At 54.9% G+C, this 24,439-nt stretch overlaps 1 protein-coding gene across 4 annotated transcripts in view; it reads right to left on the reverse strand.

The window, feature by feature from the left end:
- Positions 1–18,478, reverse strand: part of KDM4A (lysine demethylase 4A) — a 59,886-nt gene extending 41,408 nt beyond the window's left edge. For 2 of the 4 annotated variants that reach the window (XM_030574128.1, XM_030574126.1), the window contains exons 1-5: positions 17,907–18,097; positions 15,724–15,899; positions 10,184–10,298; positions 3,963–4,156; positions 1,285–1,334 (exon numbers count right to left, since the gene is read on the reverse strand). In XM_030574128.1, the coding sequence (XP_030429988.1) occupies positions 1,285–1,334; positions 3,963–4,156; positions 10,184–10,298; positions 15,724–15,899; positions 17,907–18,044 (673 nt within the window). In that variant the 5' untranslated portion in view covers positions 18,045–18,097. Of the gene's footprint in view, positions 1–1,284; positions 1,335–3,962; positions 4,157–10,183; positions 10,299–15,723; positions 15,900–17,906; positions 18,098–18,251 lie in introns of those variants that run through there. The other 2 variants (XM_030574129.1, XM_030574125.1) reach the window with 2 other exon arrangements.
- Between the last annotated feature and the right edge of the window lie 5,961 nt (positions 18,479–24,439).

The following is a 24,439-nucleotide window of genomic DNA, read 5'->3' on the forward strand; positions in this document are numbered from 1 at the left end:
GTTTATGTTCAAAATGCAGCCTTTTAAAGAAGTTCAACAAAAACAATATGAACACACCAGGTGTTGAAATTTTAGTAAGAATCAATGAAGACAGCTCATGGGGATTTAATAATAATCCTGTATTATTAAAACCCATAAGCAATGGCATGCTCTGAAGATGTCCATACAGTGTGCAGAGGTGGTCAAAAAAAAGCAAACAGGATGTTGGGAATCATTAAAAAAGGGATAGAGAATAAGACTGAATATATTATTGCCCTTATATAAATCCATGGTACGCCCACATCTCGAATACTGTGTACAGATGTGGTCTCCTCACCTCAAAAAAAGATATACTGCCACTAGAAAAAGTTCAGAAATGGGCAACTAAAATGATTAGGGGTTTGGAGAGGGTCTCTTATGAGGAGAGATTAAAGAGGCTAGGACTCTTCAGCCTGGAAAAGAGGAGACTAAGGGAGGATATGATAGAGGTATATAAAATCACGAGTGATGTGGAGAAAGTGGATAAGAAAAGTTTTACTTATAAGTTACTTATTCCCATAATACAAGAACTAGGGGTCACCAAATGAAATTAATAGGTAGCAGATTTAAAACAAATACAAGGAAGTTCTTCTTCATGCAGCGCACAGTCAACTTGTGGAACTCCTTACCTGAGGAGGTTGTGAAGGCTGGGACTATAACAGCATTTAAAAGGGAACTGGATAAATTCATGGTGGTTAAGTCCATAAATGGCTATAAGTCAGGATGGGTAAGGAATGGTGTCCCTAGCCTCTGTTTGTCAGAGGATGGAGATGGATGACAGGAGAGAGATCACTTGATCATTACCTGTTAGCTTCACTCCCTCTGGGGCACCTGGCATTGGCCACTGTCGGTAGACAGATTCTGGGCTAGAGGGACCTTTGGTCTGACCCAGTACGGCCGTTCTTATGTTCATGGTTGTGCATCTTGCAGAATGCAAGATTAAATCAGTTCAATTCCATAGTCCAAGCTCAATTAAGGGCAAAAACTTGAAGATGAACAGTGGAGTGAGTACAGTTTTTATAGCCTTAGTTTTACTTTATAAAACATTTTTGTCTAGAGTGTTCCTCTTGCAGAAAGAAACACACAGGAATAACCCCATATCATCAAGTGACAAGTTATGAAAACAATTCTATCACCACATACAGAACTATAGTCCACACCCACATGAATACGGTAAGCAGTTACAGTCAGGCATTGACCTGAAGCCAATCATAATTATCCGCCCACCCCATGTAGGATCAGGACCGAGAAGAACTGAATGATTACCTTTGGCAAGTCGCTCCAGTCGCTTCCCATGCTCTGGAGGGATGGAATACCTGCAGTCACAAGAGTAAACCAGTAAAAAAGGGGACAAGAAAGAGTTTTGCTTCTTTTAAAAAAAAAATCCACTTACAACTTCAAATATAGAACAGTCAGCAAGATGTAGATTGCCTACTTATCCCACCAGCCTTTATTAGCTCACTCAATTTTCCCTTTTCTCTAAGGACAGACAAGAGAATTACTGATGAAACGATCAGTTAGGCCAGTGACGTACTGATTTGACGGTGTTACATACAGGAAAAATCCATCTATTTGTCTCTTCAACAGCCTGGAAACTCAAACAGCTGCTTTCCAACATGAACAAGTTGGGAAATGTACCTGATAGTTCAAATTAGCATTTGAGCCTCCTGTTAGTTGCAGACAGATTGCTGGAAGAGAACATTGTTTGAGACACAGGTAATACAAGGGAGCCCATGGATCTCCCAGAGGACCCCGCTACATAGTTTATTCTCCCCCACTGGAAAAGCCAGTTTCCCACCTGGATTCACACTAAAACAGAGAAAAAGAGCAACGTTTAATTTCAGCTCTGCTATAGATGCCCTTCCTGGCAGACATCCGTCACCAAAAAAATATCCAGATCCAATGCTGTGTCTGCACTACAGAAAATGCCACGCTTGACAAGGGTACCAAACTGCGCCTCTAAGGACTCCATTCTTTTTAAGGCATTCCTAACCATGCACTCTAAGCACTCCTAATCAAAGAGTGCTCCCCTGCTCTCCTGTAGCCCTGTGCTGGAAATGCACAGTTCCTCCAGTGAGAGAGAGCTCCCCATTGGAAACCTCCAAATAGAAAAGAAAAACATTTAGGTCAGGATGACCCACCACCCTTTTAAGTTACAACAAGAGGAATTTAAAATCCCCCTCACTGTTGAGGATTACAACAGGCTGACCAGTTTAACTGTCTGTCCACCAGGCTCCACTTAATGTAATTCTTCTCACTACACATTTGCTTAGTTTGATAAAAATTGTAGCAAGGGTGTTTTATCAAGCACACGTCACTACTGCATTCTATGTAAAATAACCCAATAATTGGTCATCACTTCCTCTAAAATATCAAATCTCTTGTTTGCTTAGGCAAAAGTCTGGGGAGAAGTCTCTGAAGTACTTGAAATCATAGCATGTTTGTGCAGCAAAAGGCATAACAAAGAGGGAGAAGTTGGAACTACATTAGCGAACACAGTACTAATGTGGAAAGGATTAAGAAGATAAAGCACTCACACAAGCTTTGCACTTTAAGGATATGCATATTCCTTTCATGTACTCTACACTTTGTTTCCGCCCCTCCCCCCCGCCCCCCCCAAACAATTTCTAACCCTTCTTGCTGCAGTAATTAATTGCCCCCAACTGAAACAATAGCACTAAGCAGCGAGAATTTCCACCATTCATTGGTCTCCTAACAGTCAACTGCAATCAAGTTCTAAGGTGCAACACAACTAACTCTTTTCATCGATGACCTTAAAAATACCTACATGAGAGGCTTTTCTGGTAGGTCTAGTATAATTTAGCTCAACAGTTCTCATCCTTCTGTTCCCACACTACTGGTGCTACACGTCTCTACACACTAGGCGCACCAAGATACAAAGCAAGAGAGACAAAGTCTCATGTGCATGCCCAGCCCTGACCCCTGATCCAGATGTGGGCTGGGTAGGCTCCTCCTGGCAGGATCCAAGTGCGGAGGGGTTTAGTGTGGGGTGAGAGGATTCTGTTGGGCCAATCTGGATGCACAGGGGTTCAGTGAGCGGCCTGGGGAATCTGGCTGCAGAGGGACTCATGGGTGTGTGCAGGGGAATGGGACTCTGCAGAGATGTCCAGGTGAAGGTGGTTGGGACTTGCCACGGCAAGTCTAGGTGGTGGGGGAGTGGTGCTTGGTGGGATAGGAGTCCGGATGCAGCTGGGTTGGGGAGTTCAAATGCAGGGGGCTGGATGCAAGGGAGGGGTGGGGTTCTGCGGGGAGTCTGGGTGCAGGACGGCTCCAGACGCCAGGGGTGAAGCTCAGTGAGGGAGATCTGGAGATGCACAGGGGTTGGGCAGACGGGGGAGCAGTTCCCTGTACAGTGACCCCTCCCGTGGCCAAGGAGTGATAGTGGCAGGAAGCAGGAGAGTACAAAGCTCCTTGCAGCTGGGAGAGGTTTCTGGGAGTGGGTGTGTCTCAGCCCTGGCCACTCCTTGCAGAGGAAGAGGAAGTCCCAGCCTCCTCTTTCCCCACCCAAGCCAGGATTAGAGCTGAGCCTGGCGCAGGGTATGAGCCACTGGCCAGGACACCTGTCCCCAGCCCTGCTTTCTCCACCAGCTGCTGCAGGAGCATGAAATGATGCACCTGCACTGCTGGGGAGGGGCACATGACCTCTCTTGTAGCTTCCCTTGGCTTTCCCGTTGGAAGTAATTTTTCTGCAGGGAAGGAAAGAAATCTATGGGGGACATGAATTATGTGCATGCGCAGTGGCACACAATTCCCAGGGCGTAAAGGAGCAGTAGCCTGAGGAGAAGGAGGAAAAACCCCACTATATTCCTAGTAATCTCTATCCCTTGTTTGTCCATCTGTCCCTCCTCATTTATCGAGGGACTCCAAGATTTACTAAAAAGAGAATACCATAAACTATTGGAGACTGCTCCAAGAAACCTTACCATGACTTGGGTTCTCCAAAGTGTAAGTAATTAATACTATAGAGGTCCATGTCCTCAGTATGCCAGGCAAATGAGGTTTTCCACATGCCGAAGTAGAGATAAGGGGTGTTGACTCCCTCAATGGTTATGCCACTTTCATTCTCCACTACGTCCAGGATTGTGTTCAACCTGCCAATATTCCACTCACGTACATGCTGCAAAACATGAAGCTCATATTAAGCAAGAATCAACAAGGAAAGCAACTTGTTAGCAAGACATCAGTTATATAAACACTCACCCCTACATCACTCTGTACTTTGAGACAGAGATTTGTTTTTCAATTTTGCTGAGCAATTCGAAGTCTTCACCTCCCAGTGACTCCCCCCTCTCCCTTTAAATACAAGTCTCATTTTCCATTAGCATACGTTTAACTGCTACAAATCACACCCCTCATTAACATCTCAGCATAAAGGCCAGAAATCAGAGGGACATGCATGACGTGAGTCTGAAATCCCCCAGACTCTAGAGCAGGAATGGGCAAACTTTTTGGCCTGAGGACCACATCTGGATGGGGAAATGGCATGCAGGGCCATGAACGTCGGGCTGGGGCAGGGGATTGGGGTGTGGTGTGCAGGAAGGGGCTCAGGGCAAGCAGTTGGGGCGGATAAGGGGTGCAGGGCTTACGAGGGGCTCAAGGCAGAAGGTTGGGGTGCAGGAGAGTGTGCAGAATACAACAGGGTGCTATGGGCAGGGGGCTCAGGGCAGTGGATTGGACTATGGGGTGCTGGAGGGATTCAAGCTCTGGCCTGGCACCGCTTACCTAGAGCGGCTCCAGGGTGGCAGCAGCGCACATCGGGGCTCAGGCAGGCTCCCCATTCCCAGCCAGTGGGAGCTTTGGGGGAGGTAGCTGCAGGTGAATGCGGCACTCTGAGCCCTCTGCTTCCCCATCCCCCAGGGGCTGCAGGGACATCGTGCCGGTCGCTTCTGGGAGCAGCGTGGGACCCGCGGGGGTGGCAATCCCACAGGGTGGATCCAAAGCCCTGACGGGACGCATCTGGCCCACAGGCCACAGTTTGCCCACCCCTGCTCTACAGACAAACACTTCTGGGTGAGCCACACAGGGAATGTCTACACTACGGGATTATTCCGATTTTACATAAACCGGTTTTGTAAAACAGATTGTATAAAGTCGAATGCACGCAGCCACACTAAGCACATTAATTCGGCGGTGTGCGTCCATGTACCAAGGCTAGTGTCGATTTCTGGAACGTTGCACTGTGGGTAGCTATCCCGTAGTTCCCGCAGTCTCCTCCGCCCCTTGGAATTCTGGGCTGAGATCCCAGTGCCTGATGGGGCAAAAAACATTGTCGCGGGTGGTTCTGGGTACAGCCTCACCCCTCCCTCCGTGAAAGCATCAGACAACCGTTTCGCGCCTTTTTTCCTGGGTGAACTGTGCAAACACCATAGCACAGCAAGCACGGATCCTGCTCAGATCAAGACCGCAATTCTGGACGTTGTAAACACCTCGCGCATTCTCGTGTAGTCTATGCTGAACCAGGACCTGCAAAGCCAGGTGAGGAGGCGGCGGCTACGGCAGTGCGGCGACGAGAGTGATGAGGACATGGACACAGAATTCTCTCAAACTGTGGGTCCCTGCGCTTTGGAGATCCTGCTGGTAATGGGGCAGGTTCTAGCTACTGAACGCCGATTTTGGGCCCAGGAAACAAGCACAGACTGGTGGGACCGCATAGTTTTGCGGGTTTGGGACGATTTGCAGTGGCTGCGAAACTTTCGCATGCGTAAGGGCACTTTCATGGAACTTTGTGACTTGCTTTCCCCTGCCCTGAAAAGCCAGAATACCAAGATGAGATCAGCCCTCACAGTTGAGAAGCAAGTGGCAATAGCCCTCTGGAAGCTTGCAACGCCGACAGCTACCGGTCAGTCGGGAATCAATCTGGAGTGGGAAAATCTACTGTGGGGGCTGCTGTGATGCAAGTAGCCAAAGCGATCATCAAGCTGCTGCTACGAAAGGTCGTGACTCTGGGAAACGTGTAGGTCATAGTGGATGGCTTTGCTGCAGTGGGATTCTCCAATTGTGGTGGGGCGATAGATGGAACCCATATCCCTATCTTGGCACCAGAGCACCAGGGCACCCAGTACGTAAACCGCAAGGGGTACTTTTCAACAGTGCTGCAAGCACTGGTGGATCACAAGGGACGTTTCACCAACATCCACGTGGGATGGCCAGGAAGGATTCATGACACTCGCATCTTCAGGAATACTACTCTGTTTAAATGGCTGCAGCAGGGGAATTACTTCCCAGACCAGAAAACAACAGTTGGGGATGTTGAAATCCCTGTAGTTATGCAGGGGGACCCAGCCTACCCCTTGATGCCATGGCTTATAAAGCCATACACAGGCAGCCTGGACAGTAGTCAGGAGCTGTTCAACTACAGGCTGAGCAAGTGCAGAATGGTGGTAGAATGTGCATTTGGCCCTTCAAAGGTGCGCTGGCGCACATTACTGACTCGCTCAGACCTCAGCAAACCAATGTCCCCATTGTTACTGCTGCTTGCTGTGTGCTCCACAATCTCTGTGAGAGTAAGGAGGAGACCTTTATGGGGGGGTGGGAGGCTGAGGCAAATCACCTGGCCGCTGATTACGTGCAGCCAGACACCAGGGCGATTAGAAGAGCACACCAGAAAGCAGTGCGCATCAGAGAAGCTTTGAAAACGAGTTTGATCACGGGCCAGGGTATGGTGTGACTGTTGTGTTTGTTTCCCCATGATGAACACCCCCCCCCTTGATTGACTCATTCCCTATAAGCAACCCACCCTCCCCCTTCGATTACAGCTTGCTTAAGCAAATAAAGTCATTATCGTTTAAAAATCATGTATTCTTTATTAAGTCATTATAAAAAGAGGGAGAGAAATGACAAGGTAGCCCGGATGTGGTTGGAAGGAGGATAGGAGGGAAGGAAAAGACCACTAAAAAAATATCAAAGTAATGACAGCCTTTTGGTTGGGCTGTCCACGGGGGTGGAGTGGGCGGGTGCACGAAGCCTTCCCCCACGTGTTCTTACACGTCTGGGTGAGGAAGATATGGAACATGGTGAGGGTGGTTACACAGGGGCTGCAGCGGCACTCTGATCCTGCTGCTGTTCCTGAAGCTCCACCAGACGTCGGAGGATGTCAGTTTGATCACGCAGCAGCCCCAGCGTTGCATCCCGCCACTGCCGATCTTCCTACCTACACCTCTGATCTTCCTGCCGCCACCTCTCGTCTCGAGCATCCCTCCTATCCTCACGTTGGTCCCTCCTATCCTCACGTTCACTGGCGTCTTTCCTGTAATTGATACCATGTCCTTCCACTCATTCAGATGAGCTCTTTCATTGCGGGTCACTTCCATGATTTCCGAGAACATTTCGTCTCGTGTCTTTTTTTTCCCACCACCTTATCTGAGATACCCTTTGGGATGGAGTACGGAGGCTTGAAAAATTTGCAGCTGCATGAGGGAGGGAAGAAAGGGAGAGAAGTATTAAAAAAGATACATTTTACAGAACAGTGCTTATACTCTTTCATGGTGAACAACACTATTCACCTTACATAGCACATGTGATTTCATTACAAGGTTGCATTTTGCATCTTAATATTGAGTGCCTGCGGCTCTGGTGTTAGAGATCTCACAGACGCAGGTCCGGGCAGCAGAATTCAGCTTGCATGCGGCCATGGTAAGCCATTGTCTTTCGGCTTCTGCAGCCTTCATATACACAGTGCCCTCCTTTCCCAAATACCAAGCAAATCCCGTTCAGTGCTGCTTCTTTCCTGTTAACATGCAGTAGCAGAAACCACCCCCCTATCCAATTCTCTGGGATGATCGCTTTACCCCTCCCCCCACCGCATGGCTGGTATCATGGAAGATCACTGCTAAACACTCCTCTTCCCCCCGCACCGCGTGGCTGGTAGCAGGAAAGATCCCTGCTAGCCAAACACGAAAAAGCTCAGCACCATTCCCCCCCACCTCCCCTCCCCCTGCTTGGCTACCTGCAAGGAAGGATTTCTTTTAAGCAACAGACAAACAGCCCAGTAGGAATGGCCATCTCTGTCCCCTTAATTACATTCCTGAATTTCAACCAGGTTACCATGAACAATATCACTCTCCTGAGGACAACACAGCGAGATAAAGAACGGATGTTGCTTGAATCCCAGCAATCACTGAGACCATACACAGCTAGGCTTTGTCATGCAATGATACCAGATCACTTGCTACCTGCATGGCGTGGTCAAGTGTCCTACCATGGAGAACGGAATAAGGCTGCCCTGCCCAGAAACCTTCTGCAAAAGCTTTTGGAGTACCTCCAGGAGAGCTTCATGGAGATGTCCCTGGAGAATTTCCGCTCCATCCCCAGACATGTTAACAGACTTTTCCAATACCTGTAATGGCCAGGAATGCATCCCAAGTCCTCAGGGCAAATTAATCATTAAAAAATGCTTGCTTTTAAACTATGTTTTATATTTACAAAGGTACACTCACCAGAGGTCGCTTCCATGGCTTCATTGTCTGGGCTACTGGCTTGGGAGGATAATTCTGTCTGGGTGAGAAAAAGCTCCTGGCTGTTGGGGAAAATGGAGTGCTGTGTGCTCTCTGCAAGCTCGTCCTCCTCCTCTTCCCCGTCCGCAGAATCCTCAGCCATGGCTGAGATTACTACCCCCCCCCCTCAGAATCCACAGACAGGGGTGGGGAACTGGTCGCGGACCTCACTACAACTGCATGCAGCTCAGTGTAGAAGCGGCATGTTTTCGGCCCTGCCCTGGACCTTGCGTTTCCTTCTTTGGTTTTCTAGTAGGCTTGTCTGAGTTCCTTAACTTTCACACGGCACTGCACTGAGTCTCTGGTGTGGCCTTTCTTCATCATGGCCTTGGAAATTTTTTCAAATGTTTTTTCATTTTGTCTTTTGGAACGGAGTTCTGTTAGCACGGAATCCTCTCCCCATACAGCGATCAGATCCAGTACCTCCCATGCGGTCCATGCTGGAGCTCTTTTTCGATTCTCAGGAGACTGCATTGCTACCTGTGCCGATGAGCTCTGCGTGGTCACCTGTGCTGGTGAGCTCTCCACGCTGGCCAAACAGGAAATGAAATTTAAAAGTTCGCGGGGCTTTCCCTGTCTACCTGGCCAGTGCATCTGAGTTCAGACTGCTTTCCAGAGCGGTCACAGTGGTGCACTGTGGGATACCACCCGGAGGCCAATACCATCGATTTGCGGCCACACTAATCCTAATCCGACATGGCAATACCGATTTCAGCGCTACTCCTCTCGTCGGGGAGGAGTACAGAAACCAGTTTAAAGAGCCCTTTATATCAATATAAAGGGTCTCGTTGTGTGGACGGGGGCAGGGTTAAATCGGTTTAACGCCGCTAAATTCGGTTTAAACGCGTAGTGTAGCCCAGGACACAGACTCTCAGGACAGGTGTAGAAAGCATGCACCACCACCCACTATACCGGCACTGTCCAATGGGAAGAGGATTTCAGCATCCAGAACTGTCATGTTTTCCTTCCTATCACTGTGTTTTCTTCCAATCCCCTGTTAAAAGACTGGAATAGACCCCTTAGACAGTTTGAGGACCCCCCAGAGGGCTACAGACCACAGTTTGAAAACTATTGTTCTAGTCTAAAACTCTTACAGGCAAAATGTGGCTGCAAGATTATGCACTCAGTTCTGATGGTTATCAGCATGTCAGAGCTATCAGGGTGAGTCACACCACAATGAATTTATCAAACTACAAAGAGTTCCCCACAAAACGGTGTACAGCAGCAGGATACACAGGTGATACGTGCTTCCTGATACTCTCCATTTCAAGTTCATTTGTACTCGTAAGCACATTAGCACTACTGTCAGCTTTGTACCTTACCTATATTTATATTTTCAATTAATTTTGGCTCCCTGGAGTTTCCAACTGTATTACAATGAAGCACTAATGAATGGAAAAACACAAATACTCTCAATGCTGTGGCTTATAGTTAGCCTCAACAATTTTGGTTAAATGACAAATATGTTAGAGGTACAACTGATTGCATCTCCCAGGTAATATATGTCAGAAGATAGAAATTTGCTATGAATTCCATTAAATACCTCTGAAACTTTGCAGAGCTGAATTCCAGGGCAGATTGTTTACATGATAAACCCTATCAAGATTCACAAGGATGATTATGTTACTAGAAGACAAAGCATTTTCCTTCACCTTCTCATAGAGCGTGCCATTAACATCAGCACCATAGATGGGGGCATTGAAAGTGAGGTTCTTCCAGTATTTCCGCTCAAGGTCCTCAAAGTCAGTATATCGGGGTGTGCAGTACCTAAAAAAAACAAAAGCTGTTCCATCAACTCATTTAATCAATAAAAACTTTGCAACTTAATACGTTAGAGTTTAGAGCAACAGCACAGAATTAAGAAAGCAGATAGAAAGCTATATTCAAAAAGTTAATGAAAGAATAAAGAGGCATATCTAGCATATCTCCTAGCAGCTAGGGCACTGGGCTGGGAGTCAGGGGACCCAGGCTCTATTTCCTGCTCTGCCATAACCTGTTGTGTGACAGTGGGCAAGTCATTTCACTTCTGTGCCTGTGTTTCCTCGCCTGCTTTTTGTACAGTGTCTGGCAAAATGGGACCCCTACCTTAGTTGGGATCTGTAGGTGCTACTGAAATACTAATCCCCAGCGTAACTCCCACAGCAAGTTGCAAGTTTTGCAAAGCATATAGTTTATCCTTTACTGTTTAAAGGAACAACCTGCATTGTACAAAATGGAATAATGAGCATTTTATTAGTTCCTTCTTTAGTCCTCAAGCCACATCTTGTGAGGGAATAATATCTTTTCAAAAAGTTAATTTACTAACAATTATTTTGTAAAGTAGCGGTAGCATGCAAGTCTAGTTTATTTTTCACATTTCTCTCAGCTAGAACAATGGAAACTAATCAGAATTTCACTTTCTGGGTCTCAGGAACTAGTATAGTAATGCATATTTGGGGTTTCAAACATTGCAATAAAATGGCTAAAACTCAGTTTTATGAGTAAGTGACTATAAAAATAGCATTGCTGGATTCCAAATTTGTGGTCTTTCAATAACTCTAGAACAAGAGCGCTCAGTTAATCATGTTAAACCCTCTGCCATGTACATTGGCCAAACTGGACAGTCTCTACGCAAAAGAATAAATGGACACAAATCTGACATCAGGAATCAGAACATTCAAAAACCAATGGGAGAACACTTTAACCTCTCTGGCCATTCAGTAACAGATTTAAAGATGGCAATTTTGCAACAGAAAAGCTTCAAAAACAGACTCCAACGAGTAACTGCTGAACTTGAATTGATATGCAAACTAGATACTATCAACAGAGACTGGGAATGGCTGAGCCATTGCACACATTGAATCTATTTCCCCATGTTAAGTATCCTCACAGCTTCTTGTCAAACTGTCTTAAATGGGCCATCTTGATTATCACTACATAAGTTTTTCTCCTGCTGACAGTTCATCTTAATTAATTAGCCTCTTAGAGTTGGTTGGGCAACTCTCACCTTTTCATGTTATCTGTATGTACACATATCTCCTCACTATATGTTCCATTCTATGCGTCTGATGAAGTGAGCTGTAGCCCACGAAAGCTTATGTTCAAATAATTTGTCTCTAAGGTGCCACAAGTACTCCTGTTCTTTTTGCGGATACAGAATAACACGGCTGCTACTCTGAAACCACTTAATCATGAAGAACCATTTGTTCCTAATTTCCAGCCCTGCAAACTACTTGTAATTTTGGTGGTTGGGTTTGGTGAGCAAGTGCTGGGAGGTGTTGGTATCATATTAGACGACCTAGTGCTCTCTTCTGGCCTTAAACTATACGTAGGGACTTCAGGTCTATTTGCATCCTTTCCTTCTTGTACATCAGTTCTAAAAAAAAAAAAAAAAAAATCTCAGAGGACCAAAAAGGCCACCACAGTTAACCAGAAAACAAGCAGTGACAAACAAAAAAAAAAAAGGATCCTTTAAAAACTGGAAATCAAATCCTACTGAAGAAAAGTAGAAAGGAGCATAAACTACAGAATATAATTGGACAGATCAAAAAAGAATTTGAAAGACTATATAAATTCATGGAGGATGGGTCCATCAATGGCTATTAGCTAGGATGGGCAGGGATGGTGTCCCTAGCCTCTGTTTGCCAGAAGCTGGGAATGAGCGACAGGGGATGGATCACTCAATGATTACCTGTTCCGTCATTCCCTCTGAAGCACCTGACATTGGCCACTGTCAGAAGACAGGATACTGGGCTAGACGGATGTTTGGGCTGACCCACTACAGCCGTTCTTATGTTAAAAGACAACTAACAGCAAAAAAACCAAAAAATGTTAAGTGCATCAGAAGCAGGAAGCCTGCCAAACAATTACTGAGGTCACTGGACAATCAAGGTGCTACAGCAGCACTCAAGACAGACAAGGCAGTTGAAGAGAAAGTACTTGAATTCTCTGTATTGGTCTTCACTGCATAGGATGTGAAAGAGATGCTGTCATAACATTTCTTCCCAGATCTGGACCTTAGTGTCCAAAATATGGGTGTTAGCATGAAAACCTCCAAGCTTAGTTACCTGCTTGGACCTGGTAATTGCTGGCACCAGCCAGGAATTATACAGTGCCTAGCTCACTGTGGTCTCCCCAAAACCTTCCCTGGGGGACCCCAAGACTCAGATGCCTTGAGTCTCACAACAAAGGGGAATAAACCATTTCCCTTCCCCCTCCTCCCCTCCAGGTGTTCCCTCCCTGGGTTCCTGGAGAGATATACAGAAGCAAGCTGCGTGAATCTAAACAAAGGGATTCCACCCTCCCTGTTTCAAGTCCTTGAACCACAAGCACCGAGAGATCTAACCTCTCCCCTCCCCCCTCACTCAGAGGGTATGCAAAGTCAGGCTTAGTAAATCTAACAAAGAGATTTTCCCCCGACTTCTTCCTCCCACCAATTCCCTGGTGAGCTGCAGACTCAATTCCCTGGAGTCCCCACTAAAGAAAAACTCCAACAGGTCTTAAAAAGAAAGATTTATATAAAAAAGAAAGAAAAAGACATTAAAAATAGTCTCTGTATCAAGGTGACAATATACAGGGTCAATTGCTTAAAGGAAAAAATGAATAAACAGCCTTATCCAAAAAGAATACAATTTAAAACATTCCAGCAACTACATACATGTAAATAGAAAAAAAACCAATATTAACCTATTGTCTTACTATCCTTGTACTTACAACTTGGAAACAGAAGATTAGAAAACCTGGAGATAGAAAAATCACTCTCAGAGCCGAGAGGGCACAGACCCAAGACAAAGAACAAAGAACTCACATCCAAAACTTCCCTCCACCCAGATTTGAAAAAGTCTTGTTTCCTGATTGGTCCTCTGGTCAGGTGTTTGGTTCCCTGTGTTAACCCTTTACAGGTAAAAGAACATTAACCCCTAGCTATCTGTTTATGACAGATTCCCACATCTGAGCCATTCTTCTTAGGTGTCAACTCTGAGGAACTGTCCTAGACTGAGATCTTGGAAGAGAAGGTTTTGGAACAAATGGATAAATTTAACAGTAACAGGTCACCAGGACCAGATGATATTCACCAAAGAGTTCTGAAGGAACTCACATGACTTTGCAGAACTACTGACTGTGGTATAAAGCAACAAAGTTCTGTGGCACCTTGTAGACTAACACACGTATTGGAGCATAAGCTTTCGTGGGTGAATACCCACTTCGTCATGCATTTCATGAAGTGGGTATTCACCCACGAAAGCTTATGCTCCAATACATCTGTTAGTCTATAAGGTGCCACAGGATTCTTTGCTGCTTTTTACAGATCCAGACCAACACCGCTACCTCTCTGATACTTGACTGCGGTATGTAACCTATTATTTAAATCAGCTTCTGTACCAGATAACTGGCGGAGAGCTTATATAAAGCCCATTCTTTAAGAGGGGTCTAGAGGCAATCCTGGCAGCTACAGGCCACTAAGCTTAACTTCAATATCGGGCAAATTGGTAGAAATTATAACAAAGAACAGAATTATCAGACACATAGATGAACACAATGTGTCAGGGAAGAGTCAACATGAATTTTGTAAGGGGAAATCATGCCTCACCAATCTGTTAGAATGATCAGGGGGGTGGGGGGGAGAGCAACAAACATGGACAAGAGTGATCCTGTACATATAATACAGTTGGACTTTCAGAAAGTCTTTGACAAGGTCTCACATCAAAGGTTCGTAAGCAAACTCAACAATCATGGGATAAGAGGGAAGGCCCTTTCGTGGATCAGTAACTGGATAAAAGACAGGAAACAAAGGGTAGGAATAAATGGTCAGTTCTCAGAATGGAGGGGTAAATAGCAGGGTCCCCCAAGGATCTGTACTGGGACCAGTGCTGTTCAACATATGCATAAATGATCTGGAAAAGGGAGCAAACAATGAGGTGGAAAAGTTCGCAGGTAATACAAAAAATCAGTCAGGATAATTAAGCTGAAAGCAGACTGCAGAGCGTTACCAAGGGATTTCACAAATCTGGGTAGCTGGGCAACAAGATGGCAGATGAAATTCAAAGTTGGTAAAGGCAAAGTAATGCACATGGGAAAACATAATCCCAACTATATGTACAAAATGAAGGGGAAAAATTAGCTGTTACCACCGAAGAAAGATCTTGGGAGTCATCATGGATGGTTTTCTGAAATCATCTACTCAATGTACAGCGGCAGTCAAAAAAGCTAACAGTGTTAGGTATCTTTGGGAAAGATATATATAAAACAGAACAGAACATATAATGCCACTATATAAATCCGTGGTATGCCCATATCTCGAATACTTTGTGCAGTTCTGGTCGCCCCATCTCTAAAAAAGATAATTAGAATTGAAGGTACACAAATTGGCAACTAAAATGATTAGGGGTATGGAATGGCTTCCATGCAAGAAAAGATTAAAAAGACTGGGACTGATCACCTTACAAAAAGGTGACTTGGGGGGTGGGGGGACCTGAGAGAGGTCTATAAAATCATGACTGGTATAGAGAAAGTGAATAAAGTAATGTTATTTACCCCTTCATGTAATACAAGAACCAGAGGTCACCCAATAAAATTGTTTAAAACCTGCTGCCTAGTAAACATAAGGAATCACTTCTTCACATAACACACAGTCAACCTGTGGAACTTGTTGCTAGCAGATGCTGTGAAAGCCAAAAATGTAATTGGATTAAAAAAAAAAAAAGAATCAGACAAGTTCATGGAGGACACTGTCCATCAATGGCAATTAGCCAAGATGGTCAGGCTCCAGGTGTCCCCAAACCTCTGACTCCCAGAAGCTGGGACTGGCCAACAAGGGATGGATCACTTGGTAAGTGCCCTGTTCTGTTCATTCCCTCTGAAGCATCTGGCATTGCCCAACGTCAGAGTCAGGATACTGGGCCACTGGTCTAACCCAGCATGCTCATTCTTATGTAATAAAGGTTCTCCAGGCCAAATTATGCTATCGATCCTTGCGCAATTCCATTGTCTTCAAGACTAACAGAAGTAAAATGTAGCAAGACAGATCTGTTAATTAAATGACATTTTTGCATTGTCATTGTGTTACTGAAATTTTGTTATCATTGAAGTTTTCTTTAAAGGTTAACAAGCTACATATCTCTACCCAAGAGAATCCATTTAACAATACACTATATAGAGAGAAAGCTATGTGATGGTAACAGATGTAAGAAACTGCAGGCACAAACACTCTTACTTGTCACTGTTTGCAATTCTTCTAAATTCCCGGACAGTCATAGCCTTCTTCTGGATGTTGTACTGTGTGAAGAGGCCAGATTGTCCAGTCACCACCTGCTGAATTGGAGCCGGGATGACCAGTTCATCAATATCATCATAGCATGTTCGCGGTTTCCACTCCTTTGGGGGAATTACCTGATGGTTCACAGAATAAAAGGCAAAAATCAGAAAACTCAGAAATTCAACCTGTGAGCTTAAGTTCCCTCTAAGCTGTGCAGCCGCACAACTGACTATTAAGCCCCTTTACAAGGGCTTAGGGTTGCGGAAGGTGGAGGTGCCCCTCCCCGCTGGCCCAGCACGGACCTGCTGCCGGCAGGGAGGAATGCCCCCTCCCCACTGTGGGCCTGCCCCAGACTTGCCCTGGCCAGCTGCGGAGGAGCCTCTCTCTTGGCCCAGCCCAGCCCTGCCGGAGCTGCTGGGGAGAGGCGCCTCTTCCCCAGACCCGAGCTGCTACGGCAAGAGGGGGCTGGGGGGAGTACTCTCTCCCCACTACAGCCTACACCCTGAACCCCTCATCCTCGGCCCCACCCTAGAACCCAGTCTCCCACACCCTAACCCTCTGCCCCCTCCCGCACTCCAAACCCTCATCCCTGGTCCCACTCGGGAGCCCTCACCCCTGGCACCAGCCTTGAGTCGTCCCCCCCCACCCCAAACCCCACATCCCAACCCTCTGCCCCATCCCAGAGCCCCTCTCGCACCCTGAACCCCTTATCCCCAGCCCCACCCTAGAGCCTGGACCCCCATCCAGAGCCCTCATCCCCCAACACCCCAACCCTCTGCCCCAGCCCTGAGCCCCCTCCCACAATCTACACCCCTCGGCCCACCCCCATCACATTAAATTTGTTATGTGTACCGATAAGAAGATGATGTGTCACGCATCACTTATTTGTGCACCTAACAAAATTCATTCTGCACAGAAAACCCTGCCTATGAGAGGAGCTTTATCTAGAGGACAATGATTATTCAGTCAGCAACCTTCAGTAGGGAACAAATGCAACAAGAGCAAGATGTCAAACTTCTTAGAATTACTTTTCATTATGGTTTGTGAGCTTGGAAAGCTGGTCTCTGACCAACTGAAGTCGGTGCAATAAAAGATATTAGGTCCCCCACCTTGTCTCTGAACTACCTTCTGCTCATGGCAGTTCTCCTACAGTTGAGAGGCATAAAGACTGAGGAGCAGAATACAGCCCTGAGGCAGGGGATAGGGGTCTGAGCTTTGGACATGCTGATCTCCCAGAGTCCATTAAGTTAGCACGGATTTTCGGGTGCTTAGCGTCTCTGAAAAGCGGCATGTTTAAGTGCCCACACAGAAGCGGTAAGTGGTACTACTCCTGTCTGTACCTGCTTAGGGGAGTGGGATTGGAGTAGGCGATGCGATGCAGGCACCACCAGACAGGAAAACCACACGGGAGCCTCTGAGACCGGTCCTGTTTCTGTCTTTGTTGTTTGACCCAGTTCCTGGCCATTGCAATGTGCGGAAGGCGGGTGCAGGGAGACCCCAGCCCCGGGGTTAGGAGTGGGCGCTAATGGGTTCCCCGTTTACACCCCGAGAGCTCTGTGCTGCGAGCTCGGAGCCTGACGGGCGGCTGAGGGGCTCCTCCCCAGCACAGAGCCGCGGCCCCCAGCACCCCGCGGGAGGGAACGGGAGCGGGGCCCGGCCCGGCCCCCCCCAGCACGGAGCCGCAGCCCCCCCGCACCCCGCGGGAGGGAACGGGAGCAGGGCCCGGCCCGGGCCCCCCCCAGCACAGAGCCGCGGCCCCCCCGCACCCCGCGGGCGGCAGGCAGGGAGCGGGGCCCGGCCCGGCCCGGCCCCCCCCAGCACGGAGCCGCGGCCCCCCCGCACCCCGCGAGAGGAAGGGAGCGGGGCCCGGCCCGGCCCCCCCAGCACAGAGCCGCACCCCCCGCACCCCGCGTGAGGGAACGGGGCCCGGCCCCCCCCCAGCACAGAGCCGAGGCCCCCCGCACCCCGCGGGAGAGAACGGGAGCGGGGCCCCCCCCAGCACAGAACCGCGGCCCCCCCGCACCCCGCGGGAGAGAGGCAGGGAGCGGGGCCCGGCCCGGCCCCCCCCCCCAGCACGGAGCCGCGGCCCCCCCCGCACCCCGCGGGAGGGAACGGGAGCGGGGCCCGGCCCGGCCGCTCACCTTGGCGAGCCCGGCGCGGTGGGCGCCCTGGGACTCGATGTAGGCGACGTAGCGGCCGAAGTCGCGGAACTGCTCGGCGCTGGGCCGGAAGGTCAGGATGCGCGCGCTGGGGTTCGCGCTCTCCGGCTCCGCGGCCATGTTCCTACGCGGGAGCGGAGCGGCCGCCTCACCTCGGCCGGCGCCGCGCTCCCTCCGCCAGGGCCCCGCCGCCACTCGGCAGAAGGAAAGAGAAAACAGCGTCCCCCGCCCCGCCCCAATCTCCGATCCCATTGGTGAGGCAGCGCCGCTGCGGGCCAATCGCCACAGCGTCCGCACCAGACGCGCCTTCTCATTCGCTCAGCGCACCTGCCAATCACTTTCCTCTTCTTCCTCCAGCGTCGCCCCCACCGCGGCGAGCGCGGACCAACCTCTCTCGCTTCCCGAAATCAGTTCCGGCGCGGATGGATATACGGCTACGCGCGACGATGTCACGTCGTGTGAAATTGAAGCGACGTGAGATGTATCCCTCCTCTCGGAGCGTCGGCTAAAGAATCCGCCGGGCGGCTTTCCACCGCACGACCTCCTCCCGGCCTCTCCATCTCTAAGCCAATCACAGCGCAGCCTGCGATTCCAACCAATACCAATTAGAGCCGCCGCTAAACGGGGCGGTAGAAGTTGGCCAATCAGAAAGGAGAATAGGTTGTTGCCAGGCAGATTAGCGTCCCCTGCTGGGGGGCGCAGTTGCTAGGGAACTGCAGGCCCAACGAGGCTCCGTACGGCGGAGGGCCTGCGGGGGGCGGGGAGGAACCCGAGCCCTGGCCCTGTGCTGGGGGGGGGCCGGGGAGGTGGAGGGGGAGCCCTGGCCCTGTGCTGGGGGGGGCCCCGGGGAGGGGGAGCCCTGGCCCTGTGCTGGGGGGGACCCGGGGAGGTGGAGGGGGAGCCCTGGCCCTGTGCTGGGGGGGGCCCCGGGGAGGGGGAGCCCTGGCCCTGTGCTGGGGGGGGACCCGGGGAGGGGGAGGGGAGGGGGAGCCCTGGCCCTGTGCTGGGGGGGGGGGACCTGGGGAGGTGGAGGGGGAGCCCTGGCCCTGTGCTGGGGGGGGGACCCGGGGAGGTGGAGGGGGAGCCCTGGCCCTGTGCGGGGGGGGGGGGACCTGGGGAGGTGGAGGGGGAGCCCTGGCCCTGTGCTGGGGGGGGGGGACCTGGGGAGGTGGAGGGGGAGCCCTGGCCCTGTGCTGGGGGGGGGGGACCTGGGGAGGTGGAGGGGGAGCCCTGGCCCTGTGCTGGGGGGGACCCGGGGAGGTGGAGGGGGAGCCCTGGCCCTGTGCTGGGGGGGGCCCCGGGGAGGGGGAGCGAGAGCCCTGGCCCTGTGCTGGGGGGGACCCGGGGAGGTGGAGGGGGAGCCCTGGCCCTGTGCTGGGGGGGGCCCCGGGGAGGGGGAGCGAGAGCCCTGGCCCTGTGCTGGGGGGGGGACCCGGGGAGCCCTGGCCCTGTGCTGGGGGGGGGACCTGGGGAGGTGGAGGGGGAGCCCTGGCCCTGTGCTGGGGGGGGGACCCGGGGAGGGGGAGGGGGAGCCCTGGCCCTGTGCTGGGGGGGGGACCCGGGGAGCCCTGGCCCTGTGCTGGGGGGGGGACCTGGGGAGGTGGAGGGGGAGCCCTGGCCCTGTGCTGGGGGGGGGACCCGGGGAGGGGGAGGGGGAGCCCTGGCCCTGTGCTGGGGGGGGCCCCGGGGAGGGGGAGCGAGAGCCCTGGCCCTGTGCTGGGGGGGGACCCGGTGAGGTGAAGGGGGAGCCCTGGCCCGGTGCTGGGGGGGCCCCGGGGAGGGGGCGCCCTGGCCCTGTGCTGGGGGGGGACGGACCCGGGGAGGGGGAGGGGGAGGCCTGGCCCTGTGCTGGGGGGAGGGACCTTGGGAGGGGGAGGGGGAGCCCTGGCCCTGTGCTGGGGGGGGCCCCGGGGAGCCCTGGCCCTGTGCTGGGGGGGGGACCTGGGGAGGTGGAGGGGGAGCCCTGGCCCTGTGCTGGGGGGGGGACCCGGGGAGGGGGAGGCCTGGCCCTGTGCTGGGAGGGGACCCGGGGAGGTGGAGGGGGAGCCCTGGCCCTGTGCTGGGGGGGGCCCCGGGGAGGGGGAGCGAGAGCCCTGGCCCTGTGCTGGGGGGGGACCGGGGGAGGTGAAGGGGGAGCCCTGGCCCTGTGCGGGGGGGGCCCCGGGGAGGGGGAGCCCTGGCCCTGTGCTGGGGGGGGACGGACCCGGGGAGGGGGAGGGGGAGGCCTGGCCCTGTGCTGGGGGGAGGGACCTGGGGAGGGGGAGCCCTGGCCCTGTGCTGGGGGGGGCCCCGGGGAGGTGGAGGGGGAGCCCTGGCCCTGTGCTGGGGGGAGGGACCCGGGGAGCTGGAGGGGGAGCCCTGGCCCTGTGCTGGGGGGAGGGACCCGGAGAGGTGAAGCGGGAGCCCTGGCCCTGTGCTGGGGGGGGACCCGGGGAGGGGGAGCCCTGGCCCTGTGCTGGCCCTGTGCTGGGGAGGTGGAGGGGGAGCCCTGGCCCTGTGCTGGGGGGGGCCCCGGGGAGCCCTGGCCCTGTGCGGGGGGGGGGACCTGGGGAGGTGGGGGGGGAGCCCTGGCCCTGTGCTGGGGGGGGGACCCGGGGAGGGGGAGGCCTGGCCCTGTGCTGGGAGGGGACCCGGGGAGGTGGAGGGGGAGCCCTGGCCCTGTGCTGGGGGGGGCCCCGGGGAGGGGGAGCGAGAGCCCTGGCCCTGTGCTGGGGGGGGACCTGGGGAGGTGAAGGGGGAGCCCTGGCCCTGTGCTGGGGGGGCCCCGGGGAGGGGGAGCCCTGACCCTGTGCTGGGGGGGGACGGACCCGGGGAGGGGGAGGCCTGGCCCTGTGCTGGGGGGAGGGACCTTGGGAGGGGGAGGGGGAGCCCTGGCCCTGTGCTGGGGGGAGGGACCCGGGGAGCTGGAGGGGGAGCCCTGGCCCTGTGCTGGGGGGAGGGACCCGGAGAGGTGAAGCGGGAGCCCTGGCCCTGTGCTGGGGGGGAACCCGGGGAGGGGGAGCCCTGGCCCTGTGCTGGCCCTGTGCTGGGGGGGGCCCGGGGAGGGGGAGCCCTGGCCCTGTGCTGGGGGGGAGCCGGAATGGGGAAGGGGAGCCCTGGCCCTGTGCTGGGGGGGGCCCCGGGGAGGTGGAGGGGGAGCCCTGGCCCTGTGCTGGGGGGGGCCCCGGGGAGGGGGAGCGAGAGCCCTGGCCCTGTGCTGGGGGGGGGACCTGGGGAGGTGGAGGGGGAGCCCTGGCCCTGTGCTGGGGGGGGCCCTGGGGAGGGGGAGCGAGAGCCCTGGCCCTGTGCTGGGGGGGGACCTGGGGAGGTGGAGGGGGAGCCCTGGCCCTGTGCTGGGGGGGGGCCCTGGGGAGCGAGAGCCCTGGCCCTGTGCTGGGGGGGACCCGGGGAGGTGGAGGGGGAGCCCTGGCCCTGTGCTGGGGGGGGCCCCGGGGAGGGGGAGCGAGAGCCCTGGCCCTGTGCTGGGGGGGGGACCCGGGGAGCCCTGGCCCTGTGCTGGGGGGGGACCTGGGGAGGTGGAGGGGGAGCCCTGGCCCTGTGCTGGGGGGGGGGACCCGGGGAGGGGGAGGGGGAGCCCTGGCCCTGTGCTGGGGGGGGGACCCGGGGAGCCCTGGCCCTGTGCTGGGGGGGGGACCCGGGGAGGTGGAGGGGGAGCCCTGGCCCTGTGCTGGGGGGGGACCCGGGGAGGGGGAGGGGGAGCCCTGGCCCTGTGCTGGGGGGGGCCCCGGGGAGGGGGAGCGAGAGCCCTGGCCCTGTGCTGGGGGGGGACCTGGGGAGGTGAAGGGGGAGCCCTGGCCCTGTGCTGGGGGGGCCCCGGGGAGGGGGAGCCCTGGCCCTGTGCTGGGGGGGGACGGACCCGGGGAGGGGGAGGGGGAGGCCTGGCCCTGTGCTGGGGGGAGGGACCTTGGGAGGGGGAGGGGGAGCCCTGGCCCTGTGCTGGGGGGGGCCCCGGGGAGCCCTGGCCCTGTGCGGGGGGGGGGACCTGGGGAGGTGGAGGGGGAGCCCTGGCCCTGTGCTGGGGGGGGGACCCGGGGAGGGGGAGGCCTGGCCCTGTGCTGGGAGGGGACCCGGGGAGGTGGAGGGGGAGCCCTGGCCCTGTGCTGGGGGGGGCCCCGGGGCGGGGGAGCGAGAGCCCTGGCCCTGTGCTGGGGGGGGACCTGGGGAGGTGAAGGGGGAGCCCTGGCCCTGTGCTGGGGGGGCCCCGGGGAGGGGGAGCCCTGGCCCTGTGCTGGGGGGGGACGGACCCGGGGAGGGGGTGGGGGAGGCCTGGCCCTGTGCTGGGGGGAGGGACCTGGGGAGGGGGAGCCCTGGCCCTGTGCTGGGGGGGGCCCCGGGGAGGTGGAGGGGGAGCCCTGGCCCTGTGCTGGGGGGAGGGACCCGGGGAGCTGGAGGGGGAGCCCTGGCCCTGTGCTGGGGGGAGGGACCCGGAGAGGTGAAGCGGGAGCCCTGGCCCTGTGCTGGGGGGGGACCCGGGGAGGGGGAGCCCTGGCCCTGTGCTGGCCCTGTGCTGGGGAGGTGGAGGGGGAGCCCTGGCCCTGTGCTGGGGGGGGCCCCGGGGAGCCCTGGCCCTGTGCTGGGGGGGGGACCTGGGGAGGTGGGGGGGGAGCCCTGGCCCTGTGCTGGGGGGGGGACCCGGGGAGGGGGAGGCCTGGCCCTGTGCTGGGAGGGGACCCGGGGAGGTGGAGGGGGAGCCCTGGCCCTGTGCTGGGGGGGGCCCCGGGGAGGGGGAGCGAGAGCCCTGGCCCTGTGCTGGGGGGGGACCTGGGGAGGTGAAGGGGGAGCCCTGGCCCTGTGCTGGGGGGGCCCCGGGGAGGGGGAGCCCTGACCCTGTGCTGGGGGGGGACGGACCCGGGGAGGGGGAGGCCTGGCCCTGTGCTGGGGGGAGGGACCTTGGGAGGGGGAGGGGGAGCCCTGGCCCTGTGCTGGGGGGAGGGACCCGGGGAGCTGGAGGGGGAGCCCTGGCCCTGTGCTGGGGGGAGGGACCCGGAGAGGTGAAGCGGGAGCCCTGGCCCTGTGCTGGGGGGGACCCCGGGGAGGGGGAGCCCTGGCCCTGTGCTGGCCCTGTGCTGGGGGGGGCCCGGGGAGGGGGAGCCCTGGCCCTGTGCTGGGGGGGAGCCGGAATGGGGAAGGGGAGCCCTGGCCCTGTGCTGGGGGGGGGCCCCGGGGAGGTGGAGGGGAGCCCTGGCCCTGTGCTGGGGGGGGCCCCGGGGAGGGGGAGCGAGAGCCCTGGCCCTGTGCTGGGGGGGGACCTGGGGAGGTGGAGGGGGAGCCCTGGCCCTGTGCTGGGGGGGGCCCTGGGGAGGGGGAGCGAGAGCCCTGGCCCTGTGCTGGGGGGGGACCTGGGGAGGTGGAGGGGGAGCCCTGGCCCTGTGCTGGGGGGGGGCCCTGGGGAGCGAGAGCCCTGGCCCTGTGCTGGGGGGGGACCTGGGGAGGTGGAGGGGGAGCCCTGGCCCTGTGCTGTGGGGGGACCCGGGGAGGGGGAGCGAGAGCCCTGGCCCTGTGCTGGGGGGGACCCGGGGAGGTGGAGGGGGAGCCCTGGCCCTGTGCTGGGGCGGGCCCCGGGGAGGGGGAGCCCTGGCCCTGTGCTGTGGGGGGACCCGGGGAGGGGGAGCGAGAGCCCTGGCCCTGTGCTGGCGGGGACCCCGGAATGGGGAAGGGGAGCCGTGGCCCTGTGCTGAGGGGGGGACCTGGGAAGGAGGAGGGGGAGCCGTGGCCCTGTGCTGGGGGGGCCCAGGAATGGGGAAGGGGAGCCGTGGCCCTGTGCTGAGGGGCCCTGAGGAGGGGGAGCCCTGGCCCTGTGCTAGGGGCAAGTGGGGCACCTGCTAGTGTGGTCTGCAGGGCCAGGGTGAGTCCAGAGTTATTCACTCTGCTCTGCATCGTTCCCATTAGGAGTTCTGTCCTCATGGGGTTGTCACGGCGATGGTCCCACTGGTGGTAACTGGCTGAGGCCTCGTGCCGTCTCCATTACAGCCAGCAGAGGTTTGGCCCCACAGGGCACATGCCAGCAGAGGTCTGAGATCTTGGCACAAGGAGCTTGTCTTCCTTGAGCCCACATCGGCAATCGGGTGGCACCCAGCACTGGCTACAGACTAGAGTGAACTGGACACCATGTACACACCTAGCGTGGCTGCACACACAAGTTGTACTAATGGGTTTTGACAGTGATTTTGTTAAACGAGCAACTCCATTGTATGGACACTTATTTCACATTAAGTGTGCCCACTTTCAGTTCTGCTTACATCTGTTGCTTCCTGATTTTAGCTAATTATCATCAGTCAGTTTAAGGATGTCCACTCTATTGGATTCTTGCCAATTTGGCTAATTCACTTTCTAAACCAATTTAGTTAAACTGGTACAACTTGTGTGTGTAAACAAAACCTCAGCAGAGTTTGACACTACACAATAATCTGGCACCAAATTCACCATGACCCAGGGAAACGCCTGGCGGGATTTGACACGCATCTGAGCTTGATGGGGACGTGCTGGTTAGGTTGCTATGCTAAATGCTTTATAAT

The sequence above is a fragment of the Gopherus evgoodei genome, chromosome 8 (genome assembly GCF_007399415.2).
Source record: "Gopherus evgoodei ecotype Sinaloan lineage chromosome 8, rGopEvg1_v1.p, whole genome shotgun sequence".
Classification (NCBI taxonomy): Eukaryota; Metazoa; Chordata; order Testudines; family Testudinidae; genus Gopherus; species Gopherus evgoodei.